The sequence below is a fragment of the Aythya fuligula genome, chromosome 6, assembly GCF_009819795.1.
Source record: "Aythya fuligula isolate bAytFul2 chromosome 6, bAytFul2.pri, whole genome shotgun sequence".
Classification (NCBI taxonomy): Eukaryota; Metazoa; Chordata; class Aves; order Anseriformes; family Anatidae; genus Aythya; species Aythya fuligula.
Window position 1 is genome coordinate 3,535,827 of NC_045564.1, and position 27,600 is coordinate 3,563,426.

Here is a 27,600-nt window from a genome sequence, read left to right on the forward strand (position 1 = left end):
CCTGAAGTGAAGCTGAAGCAATGCATGCAAATTATTTTGAAAGGTCTCTGGGCCCCGATGAGGAAAGAGGCTCGGCTTCAGGATCTCAGCAGCATTATTGAATTCACGCAGGAAATAGCACTGCACGTGTGATGGTTCGTACTAATCCAATAGGCACCTTAATCATACTCCTGCAGGTTAATGGGCTCGGATAAGATTATCTCCAAAACTGCACTTAACACTTGAATTGGACCTTTTCCCTTTGCTCCACGGGCACGCAGCCGGACAACCCAGGACTTCCCACATTTGCTGCAGGAGCAGGTCACGAGCAGCCAGCAGGAGCAGCCAAGAAGCAACCTTGGTGATCTCCATAAACAGCCAGAAACCACATATTTGAGACGGTGTCCTCAAAATCCAAACACCTGCATAGCCCTGTGTGCTGGAGGCAGCAGCTCGTGTTTCAGCCCACCGGCAGAACATTTAAAGACACGGCAAAGTGCCACAGATGTACAAAATCTAAGAGCGCTCCAGCAGAGAGTGACAACTAAAACACAGCTCTCTGCATAAAATCAGCTTTGTGTATTTTTCCACCCTGTATCAACTTACGGCATCCCAAAATTATGTTAAGAGAAGCCCTGCTGAAAATGTGAGTTTCTGTATTTCATCAGCTATCAGGGCTGACTCAGGATTACAAGTACTGAAATAAAATGAACATCCTGTTCCAGTTTCTTAACTACATTCTCTCCCTCAAATAGCATCAACAAGTGACTCAGTACAATGTCATAACAAACAGTACTTTTGTTACAGCAGCGTACTTGGCAAAAAGCAGCGCTCTCCAATAAATCAGCCGCATTTTACTGTAGCTGCTAATCAGAAGATCTTCACTTTGTCTTGGAAGGAAGAGGTATATATAGTGTAGAATAAACAGATGGCGAGTAAACGATGTTATTTTCATAAGCAAGTGGGAAAACTATTTGTCTGCATTCAGATGAAGCAGTAAATGATGTTTACGACTACGCTCGGCTTCCAACTGTAACACCACGCTCTTTGATCTCACTGAGACCAGCCAAAGGCACATCCTTTTCTCGTTCAGATTTCAGCTGAAGGGCCCCAAGTGCTAATGCCACCCAGGCGAGGGAAGAAAGAGCTTATGGCACAGCAGCAGCCTGCATCACCACAACATCCAACTCCTGGTGAGTAACTCTGGATGAAAGGAGGGAGCACCCTGAGAACCCGTTCATTCCAGCAGACACAAAAATAAAATATTTCAGGAAAAATAAATTCCTTCTCAGCTGTAGCTAACTCAGTATTTAGGTGTAGCTATATTAATTAGTTATTAATCTAAACTTACTAATCTAATAAGGCAAAATGATGTTCTGCTTTTCAACACGCGCATTTGTTGCAATTTCCTCCAAGTGGAGCATGCTCTGTGAGAGCTACAGCTTCAAACAAAACAGCGATTGCAGTTTTTTCCTGAATTTGAATATGGTTCTTGAAATCCACCTGGCTTCTGCTATGGACATCCTCCTCCCAAGCCCAGGCCACTGCTTTGAAGCTCAGGTTTTAACACAGCAGAAGAAGCCCAGCAAGGAGGGCAGCTGTCGTAGCATCACACACGAGACTTGGACAACCAGCAACCACAGGGTTTGGGATTTCATCTCAATACAACCCTAAAAGTACTAGCAGTGCAAAAACACGGAGCTGAGGTTTGAAGGGTTGGGGGAATGGAGTTGCTTTTATTATTTTAAGCAGGGACCTCTCCTGCGTGCCAGCAGAAAGCAGCTTCTTCCCCTAGGCCCTTAGATTGGCAACAGATGTTGTATCTATCGTCATCTCATGGCAGCCCCCTCTTTCCAACTTAGGAAAGTTGTGCTCTTCCAAATAATGATCTCTATTGCTATAGAAACCATATAACTATTTAGCTTGCAATCCAGCAGGTCAGAATACTTCTGGTCATCTTAAACACACTCAGTCCTGCTGTGCAGATGTGACCATGCCAAAGCAAAGGCAGCGCTTGTAGGATACCTCCTGTAAATCACACAGAAGTTGGCTGCTTTGTCTCCACAGAATTATTTGCACAACGTGTAACAGGCTTCTTGCTGCAGAAACATAATGAACGTACCCCAAATGGTTTTAAAACACTTATTCTATGATGATGCTACCAAAGTTAGGTATTTTCTTAAGACACTGAGGAAAGGCAGATGCATGGAAACAAACGTGTTGTTCTTTTGTAAAACTAAACATTTCTCTGCTGAAGAGGAAGAAACATTGTTTTTAATGTAGATATATCTTGAAAAGGGCAGGTTTTGTTCGCTCTCTTACTCCACCAATGTTGTAGTCTCCCAACAGCCCCTTACTTCAGATTCAGGCTCTGTCCTAGTTTCACATTTTGTTTGAAACCCAAAATTATAAACCCAAAATGCCCCAGCCCTGCTAATCCAGCTAGGAAGGGTAGCGTGAGAAGGAACATGAGGCTGCAACGTGTCCGGACACCACACACTAAAGGCAGTATGGCAGCAATCTCTGTCATTAGCTAAAGCTGCTGCTCAAACTCCAGACATTTACCTAGGTTGGTGAAGGACAGATGTCCAACTTCTTGACAAAGGCCAATGTTTGAAGCCATCCCAGGCAGAGGCTGGATTTGAGGTCCACCAGCCCAATGCTGCGTTAGCCCCTGCCTGACTGCTCACCTCTGCCTCAGAGCAGGAGGGAGGCCCAGTGAGCCTCCTTTAACAGCTGTTTCTGCCACTGCTGACAGGATTAAAAGGGGAGGAAAAAAAAAAAAAATCAAACTGAGATTAGCTGCAATAATAATTAAATCTGACCTTCCAGCAGTTAAGCAAGACATCCTGCCTTTTGAAAGGGCCAACCCCAAAGGCGCAAGGGACAGTTTTGACACTCTCCTGCTGAGTTATTCTTCACCCATTTACAGGCCTGCAATTCGACATGTTTTATAAATCACCACCTCAAAGCAAGGCCGAAATGACCAAACCCACTCACATTTCCCATTTGCAAGACTTCTCAGTTCTTCAAAGAGCAGGAAGGTATCTGTTTCGGTGGTAGGGGGAGAGCATCGTTAGCTTTTCTCAAACACCAACCTTTCCTATCCTTGCATAGAGCCAGAAATCTAGATGCTAGAGATTACCGCAAGAGACAAAATTTAGCTGCTCTGCATTTCATTACTTTATAGCCCAGCACCTCCCTCCCTCTCCAGCACTTCCTTCAAAACTTGCTGTCGCAATGGGTGTTGCCCAACAGAGCCAGGCTGGCGACCAAAGCACCAGCCACCACCTCACCGTGCCAGTGTGTCTCCCCCATAAGTTTTGGCATTCAGAAACACCACAGTCTTGATACTTAGATACTTGTTTAGTCATTTTCCCCAAAATCTCAGTATCATGATGAAATGGGCTTTACTAGGCACTCCTGCAGCAGAGCTATAGGGAAACCAGCTGGTTGATTCAGAATAGCATGGTCCTCGTAGCATTCCCCTCTGGGATTTTCTTGAAGCATAAAATAATACTAATAATAATTTCTATCACTTTTTCTACCACACCATTAGTTTTATTTCCAAATCCATTTCTAAAGAAAAAAAACAACTCAATATCCTGTCCATGTTATGACTATAGATGTTGTAGCACAGAAAGGGTGAGAGGATCTCCTACATTAGGAGAAGAAACATGCAGGCGGGATTACAATGCCACGCATAACCCAAAACCACAAAGACATTACCGCCCCTGCCAAGCACACATTTTGTCACTGAAATAATTGCTGCTGCAGGCCAGCCTTAGTCCAAATCAACCACCTATCAATAGAGACAGCATCCACCTAGAGTTGTGTTACGGCTTTTATGTTTTATCTTATGGGGAAGGAAAGCAGGAAGGAACTAGTAAGGAGGTAGACAACTTGGTATTTTTCCTCTCCCCACAGTTGAAGGCAGGGTTAGGTTGGGGTTCAGGAGCCCCATTTTGGCAATCTGCATCAATAACACTAGGGAGCTTGTCAGACAAGCCACAGAGCAAGGCTGGAGGCAAAGAAGCCAGAATTCATCTGTAAGCCTATTGCAGCTGAAGATGTGAGAGCAAAAGGACATGAAGGAAGAAAGGGAGGTGGCTGGCAATATTGCCCTGCAGAAATGTGTGCCAGACACAGCTGCTTCAGTGACCTCCCTCTGCTAGAATCAAGCACTGCTGTGCAGACAGCCTGAACAGCAAGCCCTGCCAGGGCCACAGAGCCAACCAACAAGCCCTTATCCTATCCTCACCCCTAAAGACACCTAAAGAAAGAGGGATAAAGACATTTACACACCGTTGGCACCACCAGTTGTCATTTGGCATCCTGCAGCCCAGCTCCCAGCACCAGGCATGGCGGTGGCACTCAGAGAAACCCACTTCCACCAGGGGCTGACCTGCCACATGTCAGGCAGCTCTACCCGCAACTCTGCAGAATTATTTACCAAGCAGTTTGCTAAATTATACAAAGGGAACAATTTGCAATGTAATGGTGTGTTTGCATGCTGAATATCTGATTTCCTGTTCAACAAATAACCTAAACACTCCCAACCAAATGAAATGTAGACGAGACTTAAAACATTTGAGGAAAAGCACTCATCCAGAAAATTAAGGTCAACATGGAACAGATGGTGCCTCTGAAAAATGTGTCTTCAACATTTATCTTTATGTAAAATAAAAATCTTTTAAAAACCTCTGGCTGTTTGGTGACAGTTGGACTTGAAATATTGAATCTTGCACTCCGCGGATAATAAAGAAGCACTAAAAAATTACTTCAAAATACTAAATCTAAATAAAATTCTCTCAAATACTGCGCAATAGGATTTTTGTGGGCATGTAAATACGTATCAATAAAAGATAGATTCAATCGCTTCTGTAACCACTATAAATATTGCAAGTGCTCTCCACATTTCCATAAATATGACCCGCAACTCCCAAGTGAAAAGATTCTTCATTTGCAGCTGTCAGGAAAAAAACAATCCTTTCTTCTTTACCAAAGTCTTCTCGAAGGCTGAGCTTGAAGCCCGGTGCCCGGGGAGTCGTGAACGACTTGTTATGAGGATGCATGAGATGCATCCACGAGCCCCAGAGGGCTCGGCGGCTGGGCAGCGCTGCTGGACGGCACACAACGTCACACGTACCTCAGGAAAAAAACGGGGGGCTCCACTTGCCAAGGAGATCGGCTCCAGGGCAGACACAACCCGCAGCAGAGCAGGGGATGGAGGCGGGCAGGGATTTTTGGCCAGCATCGAGGCTGCTGAGGGAGCCGCCATGCCCGGGCAGCCCTCATGATGGAGGCTGAAGAGGCGGAGCCAGCATCGCCGCCATTTTGTTTTGTAAGAGAGAAGGGAGCCAGAACCAGCAGAAATACTAAGAGACAGACCTGTCAAACACCAAATAACTAAATGCATACAAGACAGATGTGAATTATACGAAAGAAATTGGGTGTTGGTGGCAGGGCAAGGCCACGAGGCAGAAGATAAGCAAGAAACAGACGAAGATCCTGCAGGACCGCAGGTGAGCACCCGTCACTGCTGCTAGCACAGACCTTCTCAGGACAGATGAAAGAGGGGGCAGGCAGAGAAGAAACAGCTGCACAGTGGGGTTCTTGCAAGTTCCCTTGAAACACCAACAGAAGCACAAGAAGAAAACAAAATCACAATGTCCTCACGCCCTGGGATGGGGTGAACCAAGCGTCTTTGGAGGAACAGGAAACACCTGCAGTCTCTAAAAATACAGTCACAGGGACACCTCCTCCCATGCACCACTTACAGAGCACCCTAACGACAGGCAGCATCCTCTGGGAGGCTGGTACTTCTGATCCCAGGCTAAATACATGATCCCAATCCCTGTACACATCATCCCGATCCCTTAAGTCAGTTCCTTGGGGGGCACAGCAACACCTGGGCCGAAGCTGCAGCCTGCGGTAACAACTGCAATTTGTCAGCTTCGATCATCAAACTTCCAAAGCCGTAGAAAAATGTCTTCCCCTGTCACACACACACACAAAATGAAAACTCTGCCCAGTGAAAACAGACTGCTGAAGCACATCCACAACAACCCACAGTCATTACAGATACTACCGGTCATTAAATTGTCACCAGACATGCGACAGAGTAGCTTAACAACGCGTCTCTTTTTCCCAACACCCCTTCCAGCCATACGCATCCACTAGAAAGACACAGGTTTTTGTAACTTGTGTCTTCAGCTGAAACACTGATGAAGTGCCCCAGAAGGCTTCTGCAAATCCACTTTGCTAAAAAAAGCTATGGGAAGCTAATTGCAGCAATTTGCCAAAGTTGACACAGCCTTCTTAGCGGCTTTGTGATACTTACATACATTTTGGGTCCTGCTTCCTCTAGAAATTACCTCAGATGCCCTACACTACTGCAGGAAATAAGCTCAGCAAGAACATTTAGGCTCACTGTCCCTAGCAATGGGCCCTGCCAGCAGTAAAACACAGCCAAAATGAAACTCGATTGCAAGTGCTGAGGCAAAGATTTCAAAAATGGCTTTTGCACAGGGCTTCCTTACTTCAAGGTCATCCTAAGCCACATCACAGGCAATTCCAATAAGCAACAGCACAGGAGCAGCTCAGTGGAGTCTTGCAAATAACAGAGAGGGCATCAGCTTCTCTTTCCCTCCCTAATTAAAGCTTTTAATTAAATTGCATCTATTTCTTTTTTATTTTTAAGAGAAGGTTGCGTTGATTTTGCTAGTCCTACTGCATGGCCAAGCGCTGCTGCTGTACATGGAAATGCCTGCATCAGGCCTCGACCTGCTATTTCTAAAAATAAGTCATATTAATTTGTTCCTCCAGCACCTGGTGTTTAAAGTTATTTCTTGGCAACCACTGTTCTTGGCATTTAAATGTTTTTCACATTCAGCTGAAGTCTGACAGCAGTCTTGGTTATCCTTCTCTGCCTTGCTAATAATTTGGTGGATGGCATGCAGGTGGCTCTCTCATAATTTAAAAAAAAAAACAAAAAACTATTTACAAAGTTTGCAGTAGTTGATCTGAAATAATAGAGTACTCCATTCAAAGGTTAAATATAAGTAGGCTGCAGAGCTCCCTGAAAACATTGCATAATTTACAGATAAAAATAGTTTTGCTTTATTTGAGCTAGGTAGATTTTTACTGCAATCAGCCTAAACCTCATCTCTCCAAGTTACATGCTCAAGTTGATTACAGAAAATTAAATTTAGTATTAATCAACCTGTGAAGGAGGAAATTACAAAAATGAAACTAATGCATAAATCATAGAACATAACGGCGGAGAGGGCTACAGTAGACCATTTAATACATCCTCCCGCTTGCCCTGTGCCAAAATCAACTCCCCCACCCCCAAGCCACCCCTGGCAGCATTTGCTCGATGTTTTAAACATTTACCTGCAGTACAGGCTGGAGAAGCCACCAGCCCTCCTGCCACAGAGCTTCTCCCAGCATCTCCAGGCTATCCTGGTTTTCCAAGCAGGCATGAATGTGCCTGAGAGCATCAGCCCACGCCTGCCCTGGCACAGAGGAGCCGAGTGGAGCAGAAGCACCAGGTGCAGCAGATCAGATGCTAAGAGCTGCACTTCCCACCTGGCAGGGCTGGGGGGGAGGGGGGTATGGAAAATGCAAGCTTCACCTGTGTTTCTAAACTTGTCTTGATTTAGAAATAAAACCCTACACGCTGGTTGTGGCTTTCAGCTTTTCTAGTGTTCAGCCTCTGCACCAGTGAGTTCAGCTTCCAGCAGGTCAGCCCAACCACCCCCGGTTTCACAGATGGGAACCCGCTGCCTGCACAGGACCTACTGCAAACCATGCTTAAATTCAGAGGGAACTCCCAGCCACCCCCATGGGGTCACGCAACATGCAGCTGCACTCCTAGAGGGTCCTGGTTAATGATTTACTAAGCTGATTTTGTCTTTTATGTGCTAGTTACCTAATATGTGGTAGCTAGTCAGCAGTGGAGGGACTGCACTGCCTTGGGTTCTCCCTCTGCAGAGCAGATCTCATCCCATTTCAGCTCTCATGGGAAGCAGCTAGCTCTGAACGTGCGTTTACAGCACACAAGAATTTTCTTTCTCTGATAAATCCTGATGTTTTACTCCGTCCCTAATCTTGCTCCCTAGGAAACGTGCAACCCAGAGCCTGTTCATCAGCTGGGAGGTGGCTTTAGATGAAGCTCCTATATCTACATTACTTTCTTCCTGAGGAAATAAAAAAAAAAAGTTATTTAGAGAAATGAAAAAGCTAAATGAAGTCCTTAACTCTTCCCCGTAGTAACTTCCACATTTAGTTTCGAATCCCTCTGAAGTCCATCCTCTGTAGTTTAGTAAACAGGGTTTTTTAGGATTATTTTCTCCATCCCAATTGCAAGATGCTGTGTATATACATATAAAAATATTCATATACAAACACCCATCTCAGATCAAAAAGCATAATCCCTACAAAGGGCCGCAACAACTTCAGATTCCCTGGATGAGAGCAAGGGGGTCAGTAAGGTGATTAAGGCTCAAGCCAGAAAGTGCATCTCTGGTTGAATTCTTGAAGAGATTGTCAGGCAGTTGCCCCTTACTAGGCTTATCACATCCTCCACTGCAAAAGTAACCAGAAAAAAAGAAACGGGGGTGGAACCAGCACCGTGAGGGCTCCCATGCTTCCTTCTGAGCACAACCACCAAGGCGGGCACGCAGGGTGCTGGCCAGGGGTCTGCTGGCACCCTGTGCCCCTGGTAGCAAGGGCAGGGCTCACCCAGCAGAAGAGCACAGCAGGGGGAGCATCTGGGTTAAACTGAAACCATTGCTGCTCCTGTGCTCGTTAACAGAGCCTCACCACGAGGAGTCCCAGCCCCGCAGTCTCCTCGGTAGCACGCTGGTGCTGGGCTAAGGGCAGAAACTCCCGAAACCAGCCAAGAGCCAGCCACTGGCCAGACCTGCACGGGCAGAGCCACACACCTCCACGGGTCCCCCTGGAAAACACCGCCAGGCTGCACCAAGACTTGCTTGGTTCAAAGTTTAGGGAAAAAGAAGAAGGGCAAAGCTACCTATGTGAAAGAGGAGCAAGGAAATCCCCAGGCCGCTGAGAACACACAGGCCACGCAGCGGCCCAGCAAAGCTGCCCCAGAAACGCCTGGAAACCCCTTGCTTTGACCAGTTCCCAGTTCCAGCAAGCACTTTGGGAGCTGCCAGTACAAAGTGTATTTATGAAACAGATAATAACCCCTTGTCTGGGGGGCAGGGACGTTAAAGATCCCTACAGGAAGGGTGCAGTCAGGCCATTAGCAAAACAGGCCTACACACTGAGGCCTGTAAGGCCAAAGCTATTCAGGTGTCTCATGAGAGCTGTGATTATGCCACCACGTGCCCTGCTCCAGCACCCCCGTGTTCCTCACATCACCTTCCCCCTCTCACTGGGGCTGTAGGTTGCCCATGCAGGGTCGGGCACTGCTTGGCAATAGGACTGCTTTTCCACTTTGAGCATGAAGGGGATTGGGGCCGAGGAAGGACTAAAGCAGCACAAGGGGGACTTCAGCAGATAAGCAACAGAACTCCCCACTGCTACACTGCTGAAGTCCCTTATGGGGACTTAAGAGGAGAATGGCACCATAATGGGACACGGGCTGGGTGTGTGGTGGCCCCAAGTGCATCAGGACTGCTCAGCCGCAAAGCAGAAGGCTGTTTGGGGAAGTGGGCAGCTTCCAGCTTCCTCCTTCAGTGGTCTGTGTGAGGGCTGAAACTACCCTCACAAAAATCCCACCTCTGGTGTCCTCCACAGATAGGTGTAAAAAGACTGCGTGATGACCTAGCCCCTGGGCCCTGTGAAGCCGCTTGTAGTGTGAGGAACTCATGACCACTGCTTGTTTACATGGGGAAACGTTCCTGTGCAAAGCCTCCATACACTGAGGTGATAGGATCCAGATGGAAGGCAGGCTCCCAGACTCCTCTGCCAAGTTGAGAGCTCACTATCTTGACACTGACACCTCTGAGGGAAATAACTTCCTTGTCTTAGGTTCGTGGGAAGCTCAGAGGAACCTTGGAAAGTTGCTATTACATTGACTTTAAGTCCATGTGACTTTTCAGGGCACAGATTTCCCCTGCAAAGAAGTAAAAATTTATTAATAAACTGGAATAGTTTCACATCAGAAAGATGAAGGCAGGAATGCTACTAACCTTGAGAACACGGAGACCAGCAGCCTCTTGCGCTTTTTTTCCTCCCAACTGAAAGTCAGTCATCCACTTGACAGCAAACAGTTCGATTTTGACATTTATCAGCAGCAATCCTCGATTTTGAACGTGAACAACTTAATTTATTAGCTTAATAAAAGCCCAGATGCATAGAGCTGCAAACACCAGGTAACTCTGCATACACTGAAACCAGGTTCCCCATTATTTCAACCTTCTTTATTATGGTAGAAACCTAGACCACCAGCACTTCTGAGACACCCCAACGAGTACAAAGTCACCACCATGCCACCACTTCCTCTTCACTCGCTACCTTTATGGCTCCCACACCATACTTACAGCTCAGTTACCTCCGGATCATGTCACCTGTACATCACAGGGTTGGAAGTCCTCTTGGATCCCTTCTCACAAGCACGTCCAACATCGCAATGCAACACCACATGAAAGGCCTATACATCTAGACTCTACAGATGACTTCTAAATACGTGAGCAATGTAAAGTCCCTGAGTTACACATCACCTTACAGCACTTCCCCAGATCTCACTGCGTGCTTTGCAAGTTCGCACTGCTCTCCCTAGCAGCACCAGCGAGTGACCTCAGGAGGCACGCCACTCTTTTGTGTGCAGGACAGATTTTGGCAACAGGCATCAGGGTAGCACTTCACCAAATCGGAGGCAAACAGCACACAGGTCTCCCTAAAGCTTCCTTCAGGTATTTGTCACTGCTGCTGCCCACTTTTAAAGACATTCTGGTATTTCAGATTAAGCACGGAACTTGCCCCTTAGAGGCAGCTGTCAACAAATGGTGATAAGAGCACCAAACAAATATCAAATGTAACTTGTAAACATCAGTAACTTGGGGGTAGCTTCAAACAACATGAATAACAGAGACAACTTCCAATTCAGAGACAGCCTTTTGTCATGAAGTCTTTATGGCTTGACAGAAAGAAAGTTAGATTTGTTTTTGAAATAGTTAGTGCAATTTTTATTTGAGAGGTCAGCTATAAAGAAGAGTTAAACAGATGAATCCAGTATGACACCTCAGCTTCAAAGTTGTTTCTTAAACCTGATCTGAAATATGGCACTGGGCAGCTTCCTAGGGTCAAGGCATTTGTAATCTCAGGAGAAAAAAAAAAAAAAAAAAAAAAAAAAAACAGCTTCCCCCAAGGGAGAGTGGGGTGAGGGTTAAGTTCTGTAAGGGATAATTTGTACTCCATATAAAACAGAGGAAGGAAAGCTTAGCAGCACCAAAACTGCAGCTGTGTTCTTGGCCAGTACCTCTGCAATCCCAACATACAACTTGATCTAATACAAAATTCGTTTGGAAAAGTGAATGAAGGAAGGAAAAGTACTCAGCCTCATTAAAGAGAGATGTAATGCAGCATTTGAGAACAGTTTGTGGAACTCATTCTTTCCTGGAGATTCAGAGTCCTGTAAAGTAACTGTGAGCTTTTACTGCTACTAACCGTATTCTCCAATGCTCTCTGAATTTAGATCTTCCTTCCACATTCTATGCAAAGCAAGAATGGCCATCCAGGCTCTTACCCAAGGCAAAAAAAAAAAAATGTTGCTTTCCTTGACACTGATAATGGTGGATTATGGAGAATTTTTCTTTAAATAGCATATGCCTTCTCTGGAAGTGGCATGATGAAGAATGAGTCTTTAAAATAGCATACAGATTTGTGGAATCAGAAGTCAAGCTTCAACGTGCTCACCAGGTCTTTGACTTTTCTCTGGGTTATTCATTCTCTGATTTAGGAGACACCACAAAGTGCTGGCACCACCGTTTCCTTGCACTTATTGCTTTCACAAGCTCTATTCATTCCAAGCACACCTAGCTCACTAAGGCTGCTTTGCCCTTCTCCCTCATTTCTCTTCCAGTACGAGGAGCTCCCATTAACACTAATGGGGAGTCACCGTTATGTGCACACAGGACATCACGGACCTTTTAAGGCTATACGGCTGACCAACAGAAACAGAAAAATACACACATGTAACTGAAATTCTCTTCCATTTAGCAAATAGCACTGAGTTTTAACTGAGGCTCTTCAAACCATTACCCTTATGTCCTTATATCCGCCTTCTCCCTCTACCCCTTTAATTTACGGGGAAGACTCACTGTGCTTCCCTAAGCAAAACAAAAGATCACATCGTTTGCTCCATAGACCAAAAGGTAAAAAAAACAAAGGACAAACTGGTTCACAGTTAACCATAAATAAAAGTGCAATAAGTGTTCAAGTAGAGTGTAGAGTTTAAGCAAGCTGTACAACCACATTTGGCATAGTCATCTTTTATAGGCTCTGCGTGGGTCCCTCCCGTTACTGACAGCAGGGGGAAGAGGCTGAACACTGTTTGCTGCTGGATTTACAGGTCCTCGTCCATTGCCTCTCCCACTACCTGCATAAGAGTGGCCATGATTATACGTAAATGGGAATCCACTTGATTCAGGTCCAGTTTGTAAACCGTTTCCTAAAAAGACAGAAAAGAGGTCATCACAAGTTCCATTGAATGAGATCGCCGCTTCCCTACCCACGTTTAACAACATGGAGCCATCAGCAAACCCTGAGCACTAGAAAAAGTCCCTCTGGCATTCCCAAGACCCCAGCTGCAGCTTACCTGCTGCTCCCCCAATCCCTTCCCCCCACCTCCAACAAAAACAAGAAGGGCCACAGGGAGTTGCGCGCTAATTCCCTGCACAGGAGAGACAGGAGTCTCATAAAAACAGACTGATGCTTTCAGAAACATGCTCTAGCTCGTAGGTCACACCACCAGGACGTTCCAGAAATATGCAGGGCAGAAGTCAAGTAGAAACGAGCAAAAGACAATCAAGCTGCACGTGGCTTATTGCATCTTTCCCTGCGAGCAGGCAGAAATGGAAAGCTGTCTTGTGAGGCCCAGTCACTTGTGAGGCAAGTCAGCTAGTGCTAAGCCCTCATGAACGTGAGGTCAGCAGAAACAAAGCTGCCCAAAACCCACCACCGGGACACTGAGGAGGTGCCTGCACACCCGCTGGGCTAAAAGCCCACTCGCCTCACCCTGGAAAAGGAAAGGCAGAACTCTTTGAGCAAGTTTTTGCTCAAAATTCCTTTGCTCTATTCTCAAAGGAACACAGAGGGCTCCTTATTAAAATGAGAAGCGATCATCGTGTTGCTGAAGAGGAACCATCACTGAACTGAAGTGACATGGAGCTTTCCAGCAGCACGTCACGTATCAGTTTATCAGTTCACTGCCATCCACCAGCAAAACTCAGCTGCAAAACACCAGGCACTGAGGCTGGGCATTGTGTAGGCAGGCCACAACTAAGGCTCCCTCTGAGCTTACACCCACTCAAGCCTTTGAAGCAACTTCTTATTAAACATTAAAGCTTAAATAGGATATCACAGAGCCATGCAGTCAGGTCAGATATTAGAATTCAGATTACCTCCACTTCTATCTATTTTGAGGAGCTAACCCGGCAGAAAAGCCATGGTAACAGGCGAGATTAAAGAAGGCATTTTTAAGACCAAGGTCTCAGGTGGTTTAAAAAATAAATGGCTCCTGCAACACCACTTTATAAACAGAATTTCAAGTGTTGCAAGAACTCTTTGAAAGCATCAGAGCAACCTAGGATTACTCAAGTCTTTTTACATGACACAGACACTATGAATATTTTTCTTCCTCTTCTTGGGGACAAAACCTGAAACCATTATCCAGGAAACGTTCGTGTTTCTGCTTGCAGATTCATGCCCCCAAGTGAAAACCCTTTTCAGAGTAGGCTTGTACCCCACAGTGTCAAAATTTATCTTATTTAAGACAAATTTCTTTTCATTCCCATTAACTGTTTCTTACACTTTCACCTCCACAAAATGAAAGAGACTTACCCAGTGGCCCGAATGTACAAGAACCCATATTACTTGATGCAGAACTATTATTCTGTTCACCTTGTGCCTTCAGAGAAATGTGAAAAAGAGACATGGGTCAGAAAGAAGTTGCAAATATCCACAGAAAGGGATTTTTCTCCTGTGTTCTTATTGCAGCTCTACATAGAATTTATTTGCTACGCTAATTATTTGCTTTTATTTCTGTATCATTTCAAATCCCTTTTTCCAGACGGGCCTTATCTTATCACGGCCTAGCGTGAAGTATTCAGAACAAAGAGCACTTTATAGCTGAAGTCTCAGACAAGTTTAACATACCAGTTTGTTCTGTCCAATGTGTTCTGAGTTGGGCTCACTGAAGTTTGGCACTTCGGAGTACACCATGCAGAACCTGAGAAGAAATCAGTATGATGATGAAGTTCTAGAGCCGTGCATGAAGATCTCAGCTCTGCAACTCCAGGAATGTACATTCTGCACGTATCCCACCACCAAGGAGTCACTAACCCAGAGCCCACACCTTCGGAAAGTATCTGTAGGTACTAAAAGGCCTTGCTAGCTTTTTAATCCCTGTATAGGCTTGTGGTAAAGCTGTCACTTCATCCAGGTGAGGGTATTTCAGCCAAGCAGAGGCAAGTACACGTCTACTCTAGCAGGTAAAATGGTCTAAAGAAAACAAGAAGTAATAAAAGAGCTCCCTCGGCCTCTCCCATCTACACAATCTCATCCAGCACCCACTCACAAGGTCGGGTGAGGCAGAGTCGCCCAGCCTGCTCCCAGTTACAGCTGCGTTAGATCTCGAGGGAAAACAAATACTCCCACACACTCCCGTGCTACAGCCAGCTCCATTACCATAGCACAGAGGAGCATGAAACGAGGGATGAAATTCAAAGCATCCTGTTGTGCTTCCAGGGAGTCCTGGGGAACAGGCCCACCGACCAACCACATGGAAGTAGCAACGACTTAACACCAAAGAAAATGTGGTCATCCCTTAAAATCCAGCGAGCACAGGGCGTCTTTGAACCATGTTAAGAAGGGGCCACCCCACAGCACTGCTTCCCTCATGACTACGAGGCCTCTTACAGCACTGTGGGAAGTGGAAATTCTCTTCTGGTTAGAAAAAGGTTGCTGCTTCCCCTGTTGCCTGTCAAGTATGTTACTCATGCTTGTTCTTAGTCGAGAAAAGTCACCGCCTTGCTCTGTGGGCAGTTTAAAGGAGGTTTAATGAGGCTTGCTTCTGTTTAGATATGATTCACTGAAGCTGCCTTTGTCTTCTTTACACTGGTTGTCTCTCAAGCATGAGACAGACACCGGGTTTCCACCGAAGTGGTTATTCAACCTGAGGTCTAAGCAAGCAGCGCAGACTGAGTCCCTCGTCATTTACCCACTTCCCCACCAGCACCTCCAGCTAATCCAGGCCTGTGCCGTGACAGAGGCTGATTTACCTCCATATGACTAAAATCCTGGGGGGACTGGAGCTCATTGCCACACCGTGTGGGAACTCACGTCACAGGTGTCTGCACAGTGCCTATCCACAGCCCATCAGCACCTTTTTGCTGACCCAGCTGCTGTCTAATGGGAGCCACCCCGGCCTGTACTTACCGCGATGCTCTGCTGAGAGCAGGACAGAACACCACAAGCATACGCAGGCGATACTTACTCCCCAATTTTATGCAGCTCGCCTCCTCGCCCTGTGTAAAGCGTCAGGCATCCTTTCCACAGAGAGGCATACCTGGCCAAAGCAAGGAGAAGAAAAATCAGTCTTAGAGAATAAAAAGCAAGCAGAAACATGCCATCTTTAAAGGTTGAAGAATACTCCCTATCAGAATTAATAGGCTAAAAACAACTCCCAGGGATCTCAAGTGCAGCTTTAGTGCATTAGATTACAGATTCCCATGTTTTACTTCCAGCAAAAGGTATTGGAAGCTTGGCTGAACCCTTTGGGAATTCCAGGAAACCAGCCAAGTGTTCTGAGATCTGATGCTCCTTCCCTGGCTGGAGCAAACCTTGCGACTCCTCCTGCGGAAGAAAGGCACTTTGCCAACAGCAGTACCCACGGTACCACAGCTACACCTCTCAGGTCTGGGGCTTACCACGCTCCCAGCAGCAGCCAGGAGGAGTTCTCTTTGTTCACTGAAGGATACTGCTACAGAGTGTGTGTAATAGGAAGTGCTGGCTTTTTTAGAACAGGTCCTTACCACGTTTGCTTTTTGGTTTTGTTTTTTTCAAGGTACAAGTTTGACCACTGCGTCCCAAGCGACATCAGAAATATCATTTCTGGATTGCAGAAACACTCACAAGGCAGAGCACGAGGGCACTCTCACTCTTTACGGTGGTTCTTTTTCTCCAGGCACTGGAATTTGAGTTATATGAAGCCTTCCACGGAGTTTTCCCTCCATGGAAGGGCATCACGTAAGAGAAGTGTTGCAAAACGCACACTGGGAGTGCAGATGCAGTGAGAGGGAGCTAACAGGAACATGGGCGTGTTGATCCTGCAAAGGAAGCAGGAGCCCAGACATTCCACTGTCAGGAGTCACCGATAACCTCGACGAGTCACCACTTCCTCGTGCTCCAGGTCTCTATGAAATGCAGATAACAAGCCCTTCTCTTGCCCTTTGCCTTATCACTGAGCACATCTCAGTTTTCCATCCCGAAGCAAGATTAATGCTCTTCACCTCAATGCCACCTCCCACTCTAAAGATGATCCCCTCTATGCTTAGCCCTTGGTAACGAGCTAGCTGGACAGTCTCGTGGCAGAGCACCGAGGAAAGCAGGAACGAGTGAGAGATGCAGAGCATTTGTTTACTGAGACGAGACCCAGCAAATCATGATAATCTCCAGCACAAAGTTATTCCAGGTATGTGGGCATTTGTTTTTGCTTCAGAAGGAGCTGGTTGTAACACACTGAACTCAGTATTTCTAAATTCCAAGCTCGTAACTGCAGCAGCTTCCTGTAAATGAGTTAGTCAGCCCATGACAAAAGTCAGCAAGCATCTGCTTTTGAGGAGGAATGCATCTAATGGCTTGAAATTTAACAGAACGGGGTAATTACACAAAGGACCTAACTACGCTTTACTGCTTGCAAGAGTAGGCACTGGAAAGTCAGAATAACCTACCAGAAAACGTCAAGATCTACCTGCCTTTCCAAGGCAACATCCCACCTTCAATCCTGAGTTAAAATTTAGATTTGTGCTCAGAGAACCCTGTGTGAGGGCATTTTCTTAATAGAAGAGCCCAAGCAGAACAGACTTAGCTTTTGCCATTACACAGTCCTAAGCAAGTCTGTAATTCACAGAAACGAAGGCATGACTTGGCCACCCTCAAATCCTGGTGTCTGCTCCTCCATTTAATTCATACAAGCCAAGCTCTGCTTCTGACACGGCGATGGCACAACCCTCCCTTTGGTAGCACCAAACTAACAAAGCAGCCACAGTCAGGCAGCCGCAGAGCAGAGCGCAGCACGGCTGCTGAGGAGTATCACAGTTTGTTTCAACGCCAGCTCCACACAAGGCCTTGTGCTGGCCCAAAGCCCTGCTTTCGTTCTGCATGTTTCAGCGCTCCACGTGTTCTCCACGCAAGCAGGCTTCCCCAAAACCTCCTCCCTCGGAGGAGTCAGCCTGCTTCACAGCGAAAGATATTTGCATAGGAGGAAGCAGCTGTAGTCTTGGTAGCAAGGGTCATCCGATTTCACTCCAAAAGCAGGAATTACACTCGAATGAACCACTACAAGAGCTCAGTTAGCAGCTCCACTGAGTCACCTTTTACCTAGTTCTTCATAGACACAAATTAAAAGGACTTGTGCTTGTTGTAGCACCATCTCCTGCAGGGCTGTAGGCCAGAGCAATACACCTTTAAGTGTAAACTGACATGAACTCACATGAAATCAACTATCACTGACAAAGTACCATGGAAAAGTATTTTTAAACTCTGTGTTAAGCTAGTGTATTTTCTCTCAGCTAAGAAACATGATGTGGTTGTTTTTTTAAGTTAAACTGGCTCTCTCTGATAAACCCAACTGCACTTAATGAAACTCTACAGCGTAGCCCTAGTATGAATTTCTACAGTGAATTTGAGAAGGCTCCCCTCTGCCTGTCATTTCAGTTAAATCCACTGCAATCAAAAGCAACTTTCCTGTGTTGCAGGGACATTAATTATTCCCTCCTTTCATTAAGGAGCTGACTGCTAGAGTAAAGGACTAGCTATTAAAAAAAGAACATGCTTTTCACTGCCCTGCTTGATTTACAGATGAGGAGTGACTGTTGCACATTCCCCCCTCCTACAGAGGAGCCGTCTCCTAAGGAGCTTTTTTAAAGCCAAACTAAGCCTCTGAAACACCAGCTCCTCATTACAAGCACGAGCCCTTCCTACACACCCACCAGAGCACACGTTCGCACGAGGCATGCTCTGGGGCAGAGGAGCCTGCTTGAATTTGGCAAGTGACCTCAGGGAGCTGCCTCCAGAGCAAGGAGCCGGTCCAAACAGGGCAAGCTGTGTCATCTGTGTCTTTCCACCCCAAAACCTCGGCTTGCGTGCCACAGAGCTCCCCAGGACGGGGGGTGACGGCCCGTGGGGGGGGGTCCGTGCTGCCGGGCGGCGGCCCCCCAGGCCCCCTACGCACCCTTTGGTCAGGCGGATGATGTCCCCGGGCTGGATGAGGCCGCCGATCTCGTCCCAGACGGAGATGGTGATGCTGCCCGTCTTGTCGGCCACCTTGCACGACCTCACCTCGTGCCCGTCCTTCGTCTTGGTGACTCGCCCTGCGGGGGGGAAGCACAGCCGGGCTGGGAGCAGGGCTGGGAGGCTGCACAGCCCCCCCGGCACCACGGCTGGGCCTCGGGCACGGCCCTGGGGGGGGGAGGAGGCGGGGGCCCGGCTCCCACACACGGCCCCGGGCCCCCCCCAGCCCCCCCGGGACACGCGTGGGCAGCCCGGGGCGTGTGCGGGGCGGCGCGCCGGGCGCCACTTACCGATCTCCAGCACAATAAAGACGACATTTAGGTTTTTCAGTCCGGGTTTTATGTCTTTTATGAAGAGGTACGCGTCGCTCGCCGCGCTCATGCTGCGGCCGGCGGGGGGGACGGGGCCGGCGGGGCGGGCCGAGCCCGCATCCCGCGGGGCAGCGGCAGCGCAGGGCCGGGCAGGGGTCGGGGCGCCGGCAGCCCTCACACGGGGACGGGGACACGGGCACCGAGGGCCGCTCGCTGACCGGGGGGCGCTCCCCCGCCGCCCACCGCCCCCTCTCCTCCCCAGACGCGGCAGCGCCACCCGCCCGCCGCCCGCTGCCGCCGGCACTGAGGCGAGCATGTGCTCCGCGCCCCCTTTTATAGCGCCCGGCCGCTACCACGCCAGGCGCCGGGAGGGGGGGCAGGAGAAGGGGGGGGGAGCGCGATGGAACCGTCCGCGGCACGCGGAGCAGCGCCATTGGGCCGCGCCGCCGCCATTTGCTGCTGCGCGGGGGGGGGAGGGGGGAGGAAGGGGGGGGGGGCGCCATGATGGCGGCGGGGGGCTTGAGGCGAATTGTGGTGGACGCGGTGCTTAAAAACAAAACGCTTCGGGCTCTTTGGAGGTCTGCTTGTAACACAGTAATACAAATCACGTCATGACATCGAAATACAAGTCACATCATGACACAAAAATACAAAATCAAAACACAAAATACATCATGACATCAAAATCCATCGTTTTGGTATTCATTTTTACGCTGAGGGTTGCCCAAAACTGTGTGGGGTTGCCCAGAGGGGTTGCTGCGTGCCCATCTGCAGAGACACTTGAAGCTCAGCTGGAGATGCTCCTTGGCAACCCGCTCCAGCTCGCCCTGCCCAAGGAGGGCTGGCCTGGGCGATGCGAGGGGTCCCTGCCAACTCCAACAACTCTGATTCCATGGAAATTTTCCTATCTGGCTTCTCAAGTGCCAAAAGAGACCCAGAGCTCTGCTAAGCTTGGTGCATAAAGTAGGAAAACAAGGGCACAAACTCTTTCTGTATCCGTAAGGGGCTGCGGCTAAGCTGGGAAGACAGAACTGGCCATCTCTTATCTGTCAAGGAGATATACATTCCTTTCAGATCCACTTTAAGACAGTATTTACAGTGTCTGTTCTTGCACTGATGAACAATTTTGCTCTGTTTGTCTCACAAAGAGACATTTAAAATCTTAACTTATATTTTTTTTTCAATTGTCATTCCAATTGCCAGCCCCTGAGAATGACTTTGATATTATCTGGCGGTGATTGAATGATTCCCATTTGCCGTGAAGGCGACCCGCAAAGCAAACCACTGCTTCTTTATGATGTTTAAAGAAACCAGAATTATATATATATATTTTATTTGTTTATTTAATTTATTTTTTCCTAGCGTCACTTTTCCTACTTCTTTTTTAACCCTAGGACGATAAGGCTACCTAGTTGCATCTGCCGGCAGTGGAAGCACCAGCTTTCTGACCTCCTTATTGGAGATGTCGTCAGCCTTCTGCAAACAGCATGAGCACAGAAGGCACAGATAAGGTGTATCTTCAGGCACAAGACCCTCCAGAAGACTCACAAATACTCAGGAACAACAAGTTGGCCAAAAAATAAGCCCAGAAGCCATGACAGCACTATACAACGGGATGGGAGAAGAGAGAGATGTATTGTCAGTATCTAGGACTCCTGCAATAAGCTGGTCTTAAAAATGTTAACGAGCCCTGACTGCACGAGTGGGTCATGCCAAAGAGGCAGCACCAAAACTGTGCTTGTGCCCTTCACGGGGTATCTGGTAAAGTATGTGACTGCAGCCAGAGCAGGAGCCTTTCCATCACGGAGGGTCTTGAATGTGTGTGCTGCCCAGCCAGTGCCATCCCCGCACAAGTCAAATTTTGCCTGCAATGAATTCTACAGCAGGGTTCCAGTGATGAAGCTGAATCCTCTTCCAAGCTCATTTGCTTGCTGCAGAACATTCTTCTGCGTGCAAGATAGGAGTGTTTGTAGGCTAAGATTCACGGGGAGGTTTCAGTCCAAAGCAAAATCAGGGTTGAGTTATTAAAAGAGTTCTCAGCAGTCATGTATCTGGCAAAAATCCCATGCATCTCAACAGGACTGTGATTTCACCCTCTGGCTTTAATGGAGTTATGCCAGCAGAGAAATTGGTCCAAACTCCCCGCTTCCTTTCAGTTGATTGGTATTCAGAGCTACTGGAGTCCCCAAGTAGGTCTTCCTGCAAGAAATCTGCCAGCAAAAGCAAGAGGTGATGCTTAGTGCTTTATTGCACGTAGAGATTAAAAATATACAGAGGCCCCAAAATGCCACCTTTCACCAAGTTTTACTAGGCCATTACCTTACCTCTGACAAGCTCCTAAGTAAAGCTACAGATTCAGTCAGCTGTTTTTCTAACATTGATTACACTTCAGCTCCCTGAAGCACGCCCATTTAACAAGCTGGCAGCAGACTCCGGTGTCTTGGTGACTCCGGGAAACAGTAGTTGGGTGCCTTCAGTATCTCCTGTGCACACGGTATTTGGCCTTCAGGGTCATGATTTCCCTGAGGACATCCCAGAGGAATATGGGTTTAAATTTCCCCCATAGCGACGGGGAGCGTAGGAGCTAGTCTTGTCTTTTCAGCTGGAGATCTGAAAGACCCGTGAGTGACAAGTCCCAAAGATTTATGGGATTAAAGCCCCCTAACATTCACAATTGCTGTTTCTTGGATCTCCAGCGAGTCTTACAGCAAAAAACAGACCTCACAGCCTTGCTCCTTCCATCAGAGGGGTCTTTACTTGAGGGGTTTAATAAGTGCAGCTGGGGGAGATTAGCACTTCTGCACTGCAGCCGTGCCAGAATAACCCCACTGTGTCCACAAGGACACCGGTCACAGCCACCCACCCAAGCACGTGCAGCACCTCCTTTTTTATGTAGAGAAAATAGCTATCAGCTTTCCACTAAAAACGTGCTGAGAGCCCTTAAACCAGCCCTGCTGTCACGGCTGGCTGGCCAATCAGTCAACATTTCAAAAAGCTTTATGGACGCCTTCTGCAGGGCCAGTCCCTGCCAGGGGGGATTCCTGCGTGAGTCCTCCCAGGACACCCTCCGTGGCCGCCCCAGGAGCCCTGGAGCACCTCTCAGAGCCTACCTCTTGGCTCTGGCAGCCCCGGGAGGCTTTCAGTGCTCTGCTCTGCCCTGCAGCCCCACCGCACCACCCCGCTGCCAGCCGGCTCCACAGAGCCTAATGGGCTGGAAGTTCAGCCTTGGACTTGCATCATCTAATGATGACCTTCAAAAGAAACAATAAAAAACAAAACAAAACAAAACAAAAAACAAGGGATTTATGTCCAGGAAGGAGGCTTTGAAGATTTAATTTGGTTTGGATATTTTTTAATGGGGATTCCCCCCCCCCCTCCTCCCCATTTGCTCGCCTCGGGCATCAGGCCTGCCAGTGCAGCACATTTCGAGCGCCACTGGCAGCTCAAAGGGGTTTTGTACTGCAGCTTTTACGTTCCCCCCTCCGTTTTATGAGCACGTGTAACACCAACAATCCTGCCCAGCGGGGGTAACGAAGGAAACAGCTCCTCCTGAAAGCCACCCGTCTGCGTGAAGTGCACGGGTACCGTGAGCAGTCAGCTCTGCTCAGCGCCTCTGGGAAGGTCCCGTTTGAAACAAGCCAAGCCAGTCCGGGATATCTTCACACAGGGTATTAAAATAAATAAATAAAGCCTCACTCACAGCGATAACAGGTTTTTGGGAACCATTTCACTGCAGCTTGGGCGGGTCACACAGCCGAGCTGCTGGCCCTGGCTCCACGTGATGCCACGGAAACCCAGCAGGACACCAGATTGCAGCCTCATGTTATCAGCCACAAAGCAGCCGGTTCCTTTCCCCCTGGCACCACACGCCTACCAGCAGGTTAGCATTCAGAGGCCCGATTTAGGTCTTGCTGCAGTCCCTGGGAGCTCCTCCAGGCAAAGCAACGTGGCTGGAGGTGGCATCACCTCATCAGCAACGTGGCTTTTGCCCAGGCTTGGTTCAAAAGCCACATCAGACGTCTCAGTGACTGCAGCTTCACTTAAGGAAAGAGGGGCTCGATTCCTTGCTGGTCGGCAAATCCCAAGGCATCCAACATTGTCCCGGCTTGTGTGGCAATGGATTTACCAATTTGGAGCATTTCTGCTTTTGTAAAACCTCTTGCCATGAAACAGCGATCGCTTCTCTTCTGCTGCGTCTCCTCAACCAGTAACAGAAGTGAGTGACATTAAAATAGCAGATACTGTCTGTGTGTTGTGCAGCAAGTCACACCGTTCCCTTCCTGGTGCTTTTGACTAAAAATTTGATTAATTTGTGGACTATTTTTTTCTCTTTGTAACCACAAAGACACTGGTGCCAAGGACACTTCTTCCTGCTGAGGTCGTAGTTAAACATTTCTGAGACTTTCACGTTTACTGCATGGTGGTATTGCAGAAGACAATAAAATACTTTTTTTTTTTTTTTTTCTGAAATAAAAAGGTAATTAATTATTGGAATTAAGCTTAAAATTCAAACATTCAAAAATTTCTCGAGGTTGATCAATTTTCAGTTACATTATCTAGCAGTGCCATAGCTTCATTAAGTTCTCCACTCAAGCTAGATTTTTCACATATAATACTGAAATCTTAATGTACAGGACACATATTTTGTATTAAGATGTTTCAAGCTTTTTTTTTTTTTGTGTGTGTGTGTAAGTATAAAGGAAGAACTTGAGTCCAACTGTTTTAAGTAAGTCACCTTTACTGTATGTGGATATTGGCCTCCACCTGTGTCTGGCACCTTGAATCCCAGGCTGAAGTAATGGCGATGCCCACAGCGAAAGAAGGGGATGCTCCTAAAGTGGCAACACATGAAGGCAACTTGTAGAAGGCTCCAGGAGATGGTTAACTGGCCAAGCTTTTGCTGGGCAGGTGACTGTGAACACAGAGCAGGGTTCTTGCCGTGCTGGTTTGTTGCAGACAAAGAAGGCTTTAGGGTAATCAGAATCTTTCATCTCTTTGTCTTGCTTCTATACCCTGGCTTCAGCGTGAAAGATTAAAGCCAATACACGTTTATTGCCAACATTTTCTCTTACTCCTTCTACAGCAGTGGCTTTCCTCCTGCTGGGTTCTCTGATTTGTCCTGCACCAAGCGTTGTTGCCGTAAGTTACAGAACAGGTTTGCACCACACATTATTTTTCTTTTGAGTGTCATCTTCATTCCTGCGTTCTGAGACTACTGTCTCGTGTTGTTAACGTATTAGGTAAACTAAAATGAAGTCCTAGAAGAACAGTTTACTCATCTCACAATACTGATGAAATTAATCATATTTTATAGCTACGTAGCATCTCCCACTGGGCAGAATCCAGGCATGGTATCAATAATATATCAATTTAACCTCTTGAAATGGTTGCAGGTTACTGAATATTATTCCTGGTTAACAGGTGGGGAGATATTAAGGCAGTAAGAAAAGCGAGTGCCTTCTCAGTGTGGGACACGTTAGGCTGGGGAGTGAAACCTGCAGTTCCCCCACTGTATCGCAGTGCTTGCTGCTTCTTCCCAAAAGAAGCAAATAGCAAACGAGGAAAAAGATTTCACCACCAGAGCAGCGGGAATATGCTTCACTCCCTGATGCAAAGTATTCTCCTGTGGTATCTTCAAGGCATTTTACAGCTCTGGGTAAAGTCAGGCCACCTCTCCCGTGTGCTCTCACCCATGGAGACCGACTGGGAAGGTCCTTACAGGCCCCTGCACGTGCCCGTGGAAAGTCTCCCATTCTGCCCGGGGTGTTCACTTCCTGTAGGGTCATCAGGAGGCACGCCACCCTCTTCATTATCCACACGTTTATTTAGTCATCAGTCTCATCTGACCGAGCTGCAGTTGCCGTGATACAGCATTAAGAGATGGGAAAGCCACAATCGCACACTCCAATAATCCCCGGAATAAGTCTGATCCCAGGCATCACCAGATGCCATGTGAAAGACGCACGTTGCAAACACCCCTGCCTTCGCTGGGCTTTCTGACATTAATTTGTGCAGCCTGAAATTCAATAGCTTTCATTCTCACAGCTAGTTTGTGAGAAAAGCAGCTGTTGGCAAAGGCTGAGGTGTGCCCTGCTGCCTCCCGAAGCCTCCTTGCTGCACCCAGGCCTGGCGGATCCTGGCTGAGCCGCCGAGCTCCCGGCTGGAGGAGGCACCTGCCCTCAGCTTCCCTGGCAGAAGGAAAGCACCCTCTCCCACTTCCCAGCTTTAGCTAAGCCACTCTGAACCTTTTGCAACCAAATTTGCAGAATCACCTCAGCCTGGCAGGTCCGTGCTCCGCAGGTACCAGCGACCCGACGCCTCAGCGGCGAGGTGCAAGGCGCCCAGAGCATCATTTCGACTGCCACTGCCACCCTCCGCTCTCATGGTGTGTCAAGATCGGCCATGATTACACCAACCTCAAGAAGCCAGAACAGGGCTGCTTTGTGTGCTGGCTTGCCCTGCTCGAGGCTTTTCCCCTCGCCTCCGCTAACCCGTGGCTGCTACCTGGGGACGTCAGATAAACAGCCCTGGCTCAGCGTTTGACAAAGGAGCCCTCCTCCCCTTGCCTCCTGGTACAGCAAGTCCTTTCGTAGTTGCCCCACAGCGTGTTTATCCTGCAGTCAGAAGGGAAACCCACGTGCCGTGCCTGTGCTGGCGACCCCCCGGCACCGCCAGCAGCGAATGTAAACTCCAGCCTGACCTCCTGGGCCCATAAATCCCCTCGCCCCGCACCGCGCTCGGCTGTTTTAGTTTTCCTAGGATTCCACAGATGCCGAAAGCAATCTGGGTTTACATTAAATACAGGCAGGTCAAAAACACCCCGCCCAAGCCAAGAGCGCTGCTGGGAGAAGCAGGGAGGGCAGCAGCAGGGACGGAGCAGAGAGCCGTCTCCCCGCGGCCTCCAGCAGCAGCATTTAGACCCAGCCGTGCCTGCCAGCTGAGATTTCCATGCCTGCGGGTTGCCATGGACAACCAGGGCCTGTCCCCAGCGTGGCACTTCTCCTGCTGTGTTGTCTCCAGGATGCCAGTGCCGCTGCCTCCACTTCGGGTGAGGGACACAAGGCGGAGGAACTTGGAGCCCCTCCCGGTAGATGTTGCTTATCCTTTCTCCATCTAAACCCAATGCATGTCCTCCTCCCCTTCAGCTGATCTGCAGAGAGCCAGGTGATTTATCTTCCCAGCCACACAGCCGCGGAGAGCACACCTCCCTGATTAATGAAGTTTTCTACCCGAGGACTTGGTTATGTTGCAGCAGACAATGAGAAATGCAATCACTGCTAATACAGCATTGACATAAACGCCGATGATATAAGGCAAGCAATATCCTCCTGAATCAAGAGTCCCTTCCATCATTACTATTTCTGTTTGCTTCTACCATTTTAATAAGCGGGTGCTCTGTGCATTACCAAAACACCCCCAGCTCAAGCCTCCTAGGGACAAAATCGTTTTTTGTGTAACACTTGATGAAATAGGAGGCACCTTTACCAAAACAGCTGTCGTGTGTTGACGTAGCCCTGTTATCAGTTAAGCACACAATGCTCGAGCCCCAGCCTCCAGTCAGCTGATGCCTTTACCTCAGCGATGACAAATCAGTTTCTTTTATCCACGTCAAGTACAGTGGGAAGAGGAATGATGGCTTTTTGTCTCCCTGGGTTCTTCCAAGCCCCAGATCTCAGAGGACTTCCAGCCTGGGAGATGGAAGTGGGCTGATGGAGAACCCACTGTTGAGCACCTGATTACACTCACTGAGGTATCGTTAGATTTCTCTGTCTTCAGGGAGGAATTAGCTCAGTTTTGGACACAAAACTGTGCCTCTTACTTCAGTAAGGATTGGAGGAATGGGCAAGACCTTAGGAACTGAGTTTCTAGGGATTTGGAGGAGAGTTCTTAGTGGTGTCCATGAAACCACTACAGTCCTCACGCTCAGTACAGGGGTCACATAAGAAATTATAACAAGCCTTAAAGCTGATCACATTTCTGTACCAAAAAAAAAAAAAGAGAGAAGCAAGTGTCTGGACAGGAGCAGGAGGCAGCAGAGAGAGGAGCATTGTGGTCAGATGGCAAAGTTCACACGTGGGACTGAACTTTATACCAATGATTCAGGAAGAGAGAGCACAGCCCAGGCAAAACAAACAGAGAAAACATGCCTGGGTAAGAGCTGGAGCGGATGAAAATGAACTTTAAGAGCTAACGGTTAATGAAACAGCAACAAATCAATTTGTCTTAATACATTAAAAGCAGGAAGTCCACAAAGGCATTTGCAGGGAACCTAATCACAGAAGGGCAGACAACAGAGCAAGTAGGAGGTGTAAAAGAACCGAGAGGCAGCCAAGTCGTATCACCACGGCTGTCCTGCTGCAGGAGAAGCAGGATGAAGTAGTGATGGAGCTGGGGTGTGAAAAGAGCACCCAGAACAAGCTGATAAATAAATAAAAATAAAATCACAGGACTGGATGGCTTTCGTTGAAACGTCATTTCTCACGCTGCTGCAAGTTTGCTTACTGCTACATCTGCAGGTTGGGAATGCCTTAGCTGAAAATAGAGCAGGCCAGTGGTAGGAAGCTGAAGTGTTTGAACAAATGAGTGAACCACTCGTGTTCAG

The 27,600-nt window shown here is 47.9% G+C and overlaps 1 protein-coding gene across 1 annotated transcript; it reads right to left on the bottom strand.

Moving 5' to 3' along the window:
* Positions 1-10,361: 10,361 nt before the first annotated feature.
* NABP1 (nucleic acid binding protein 1) lies at positions 10,362-19,087 on the bottom strand. The gene is made up of 6 exons (XM_032190176.1): positions 18,978-19,087; positions 18,629-18,767; positions 15,671-15,742; positions 14,332-14,404; positions 14,017-14,083; positions 10,362-12,625 (listed from the first exon to the last, which is right to left on the bottom strand). The coding sequence occupies exons 1-6, from the start codon at positions 19,066-19,068 to the stop codon at positions 12,441-12,443; spliced, it is 627 nt and encodes a 208-aa protein (XP_032046067.1). The 5' UTR covers positions 19,069-19,087; the 3' UTR covers positions 10,362-12,440.
* Between the last annotated feature and the right edge of the window lie 8,513 nt (positions 19,088-27,600).

Bases quoted from the DNA above. Each gene is read 5' to 3' on its own strand.
- NABP1 (XM_032190176.1), bottom strand. From the start codon at position 19,068: ATGAGCGCGGCGAGCGACGCGTACCTCTTCATAAAAGACATAAAACCC. The intron at 14,405-15,670 runs GTAAGTATCGCC...ATTTCTTCTCAG, and splicing joins GAGCTGCATAAAATTGGGGA to GTTCTGCATGGTGTACTCCG. The intron at 14,084-14,331 runs GTATGTTAAACT...ATTTCTCTGAAG, and splicing joins ACATTGGACAGAACAAACTG to GCACAAGGTGAACAGAATAA.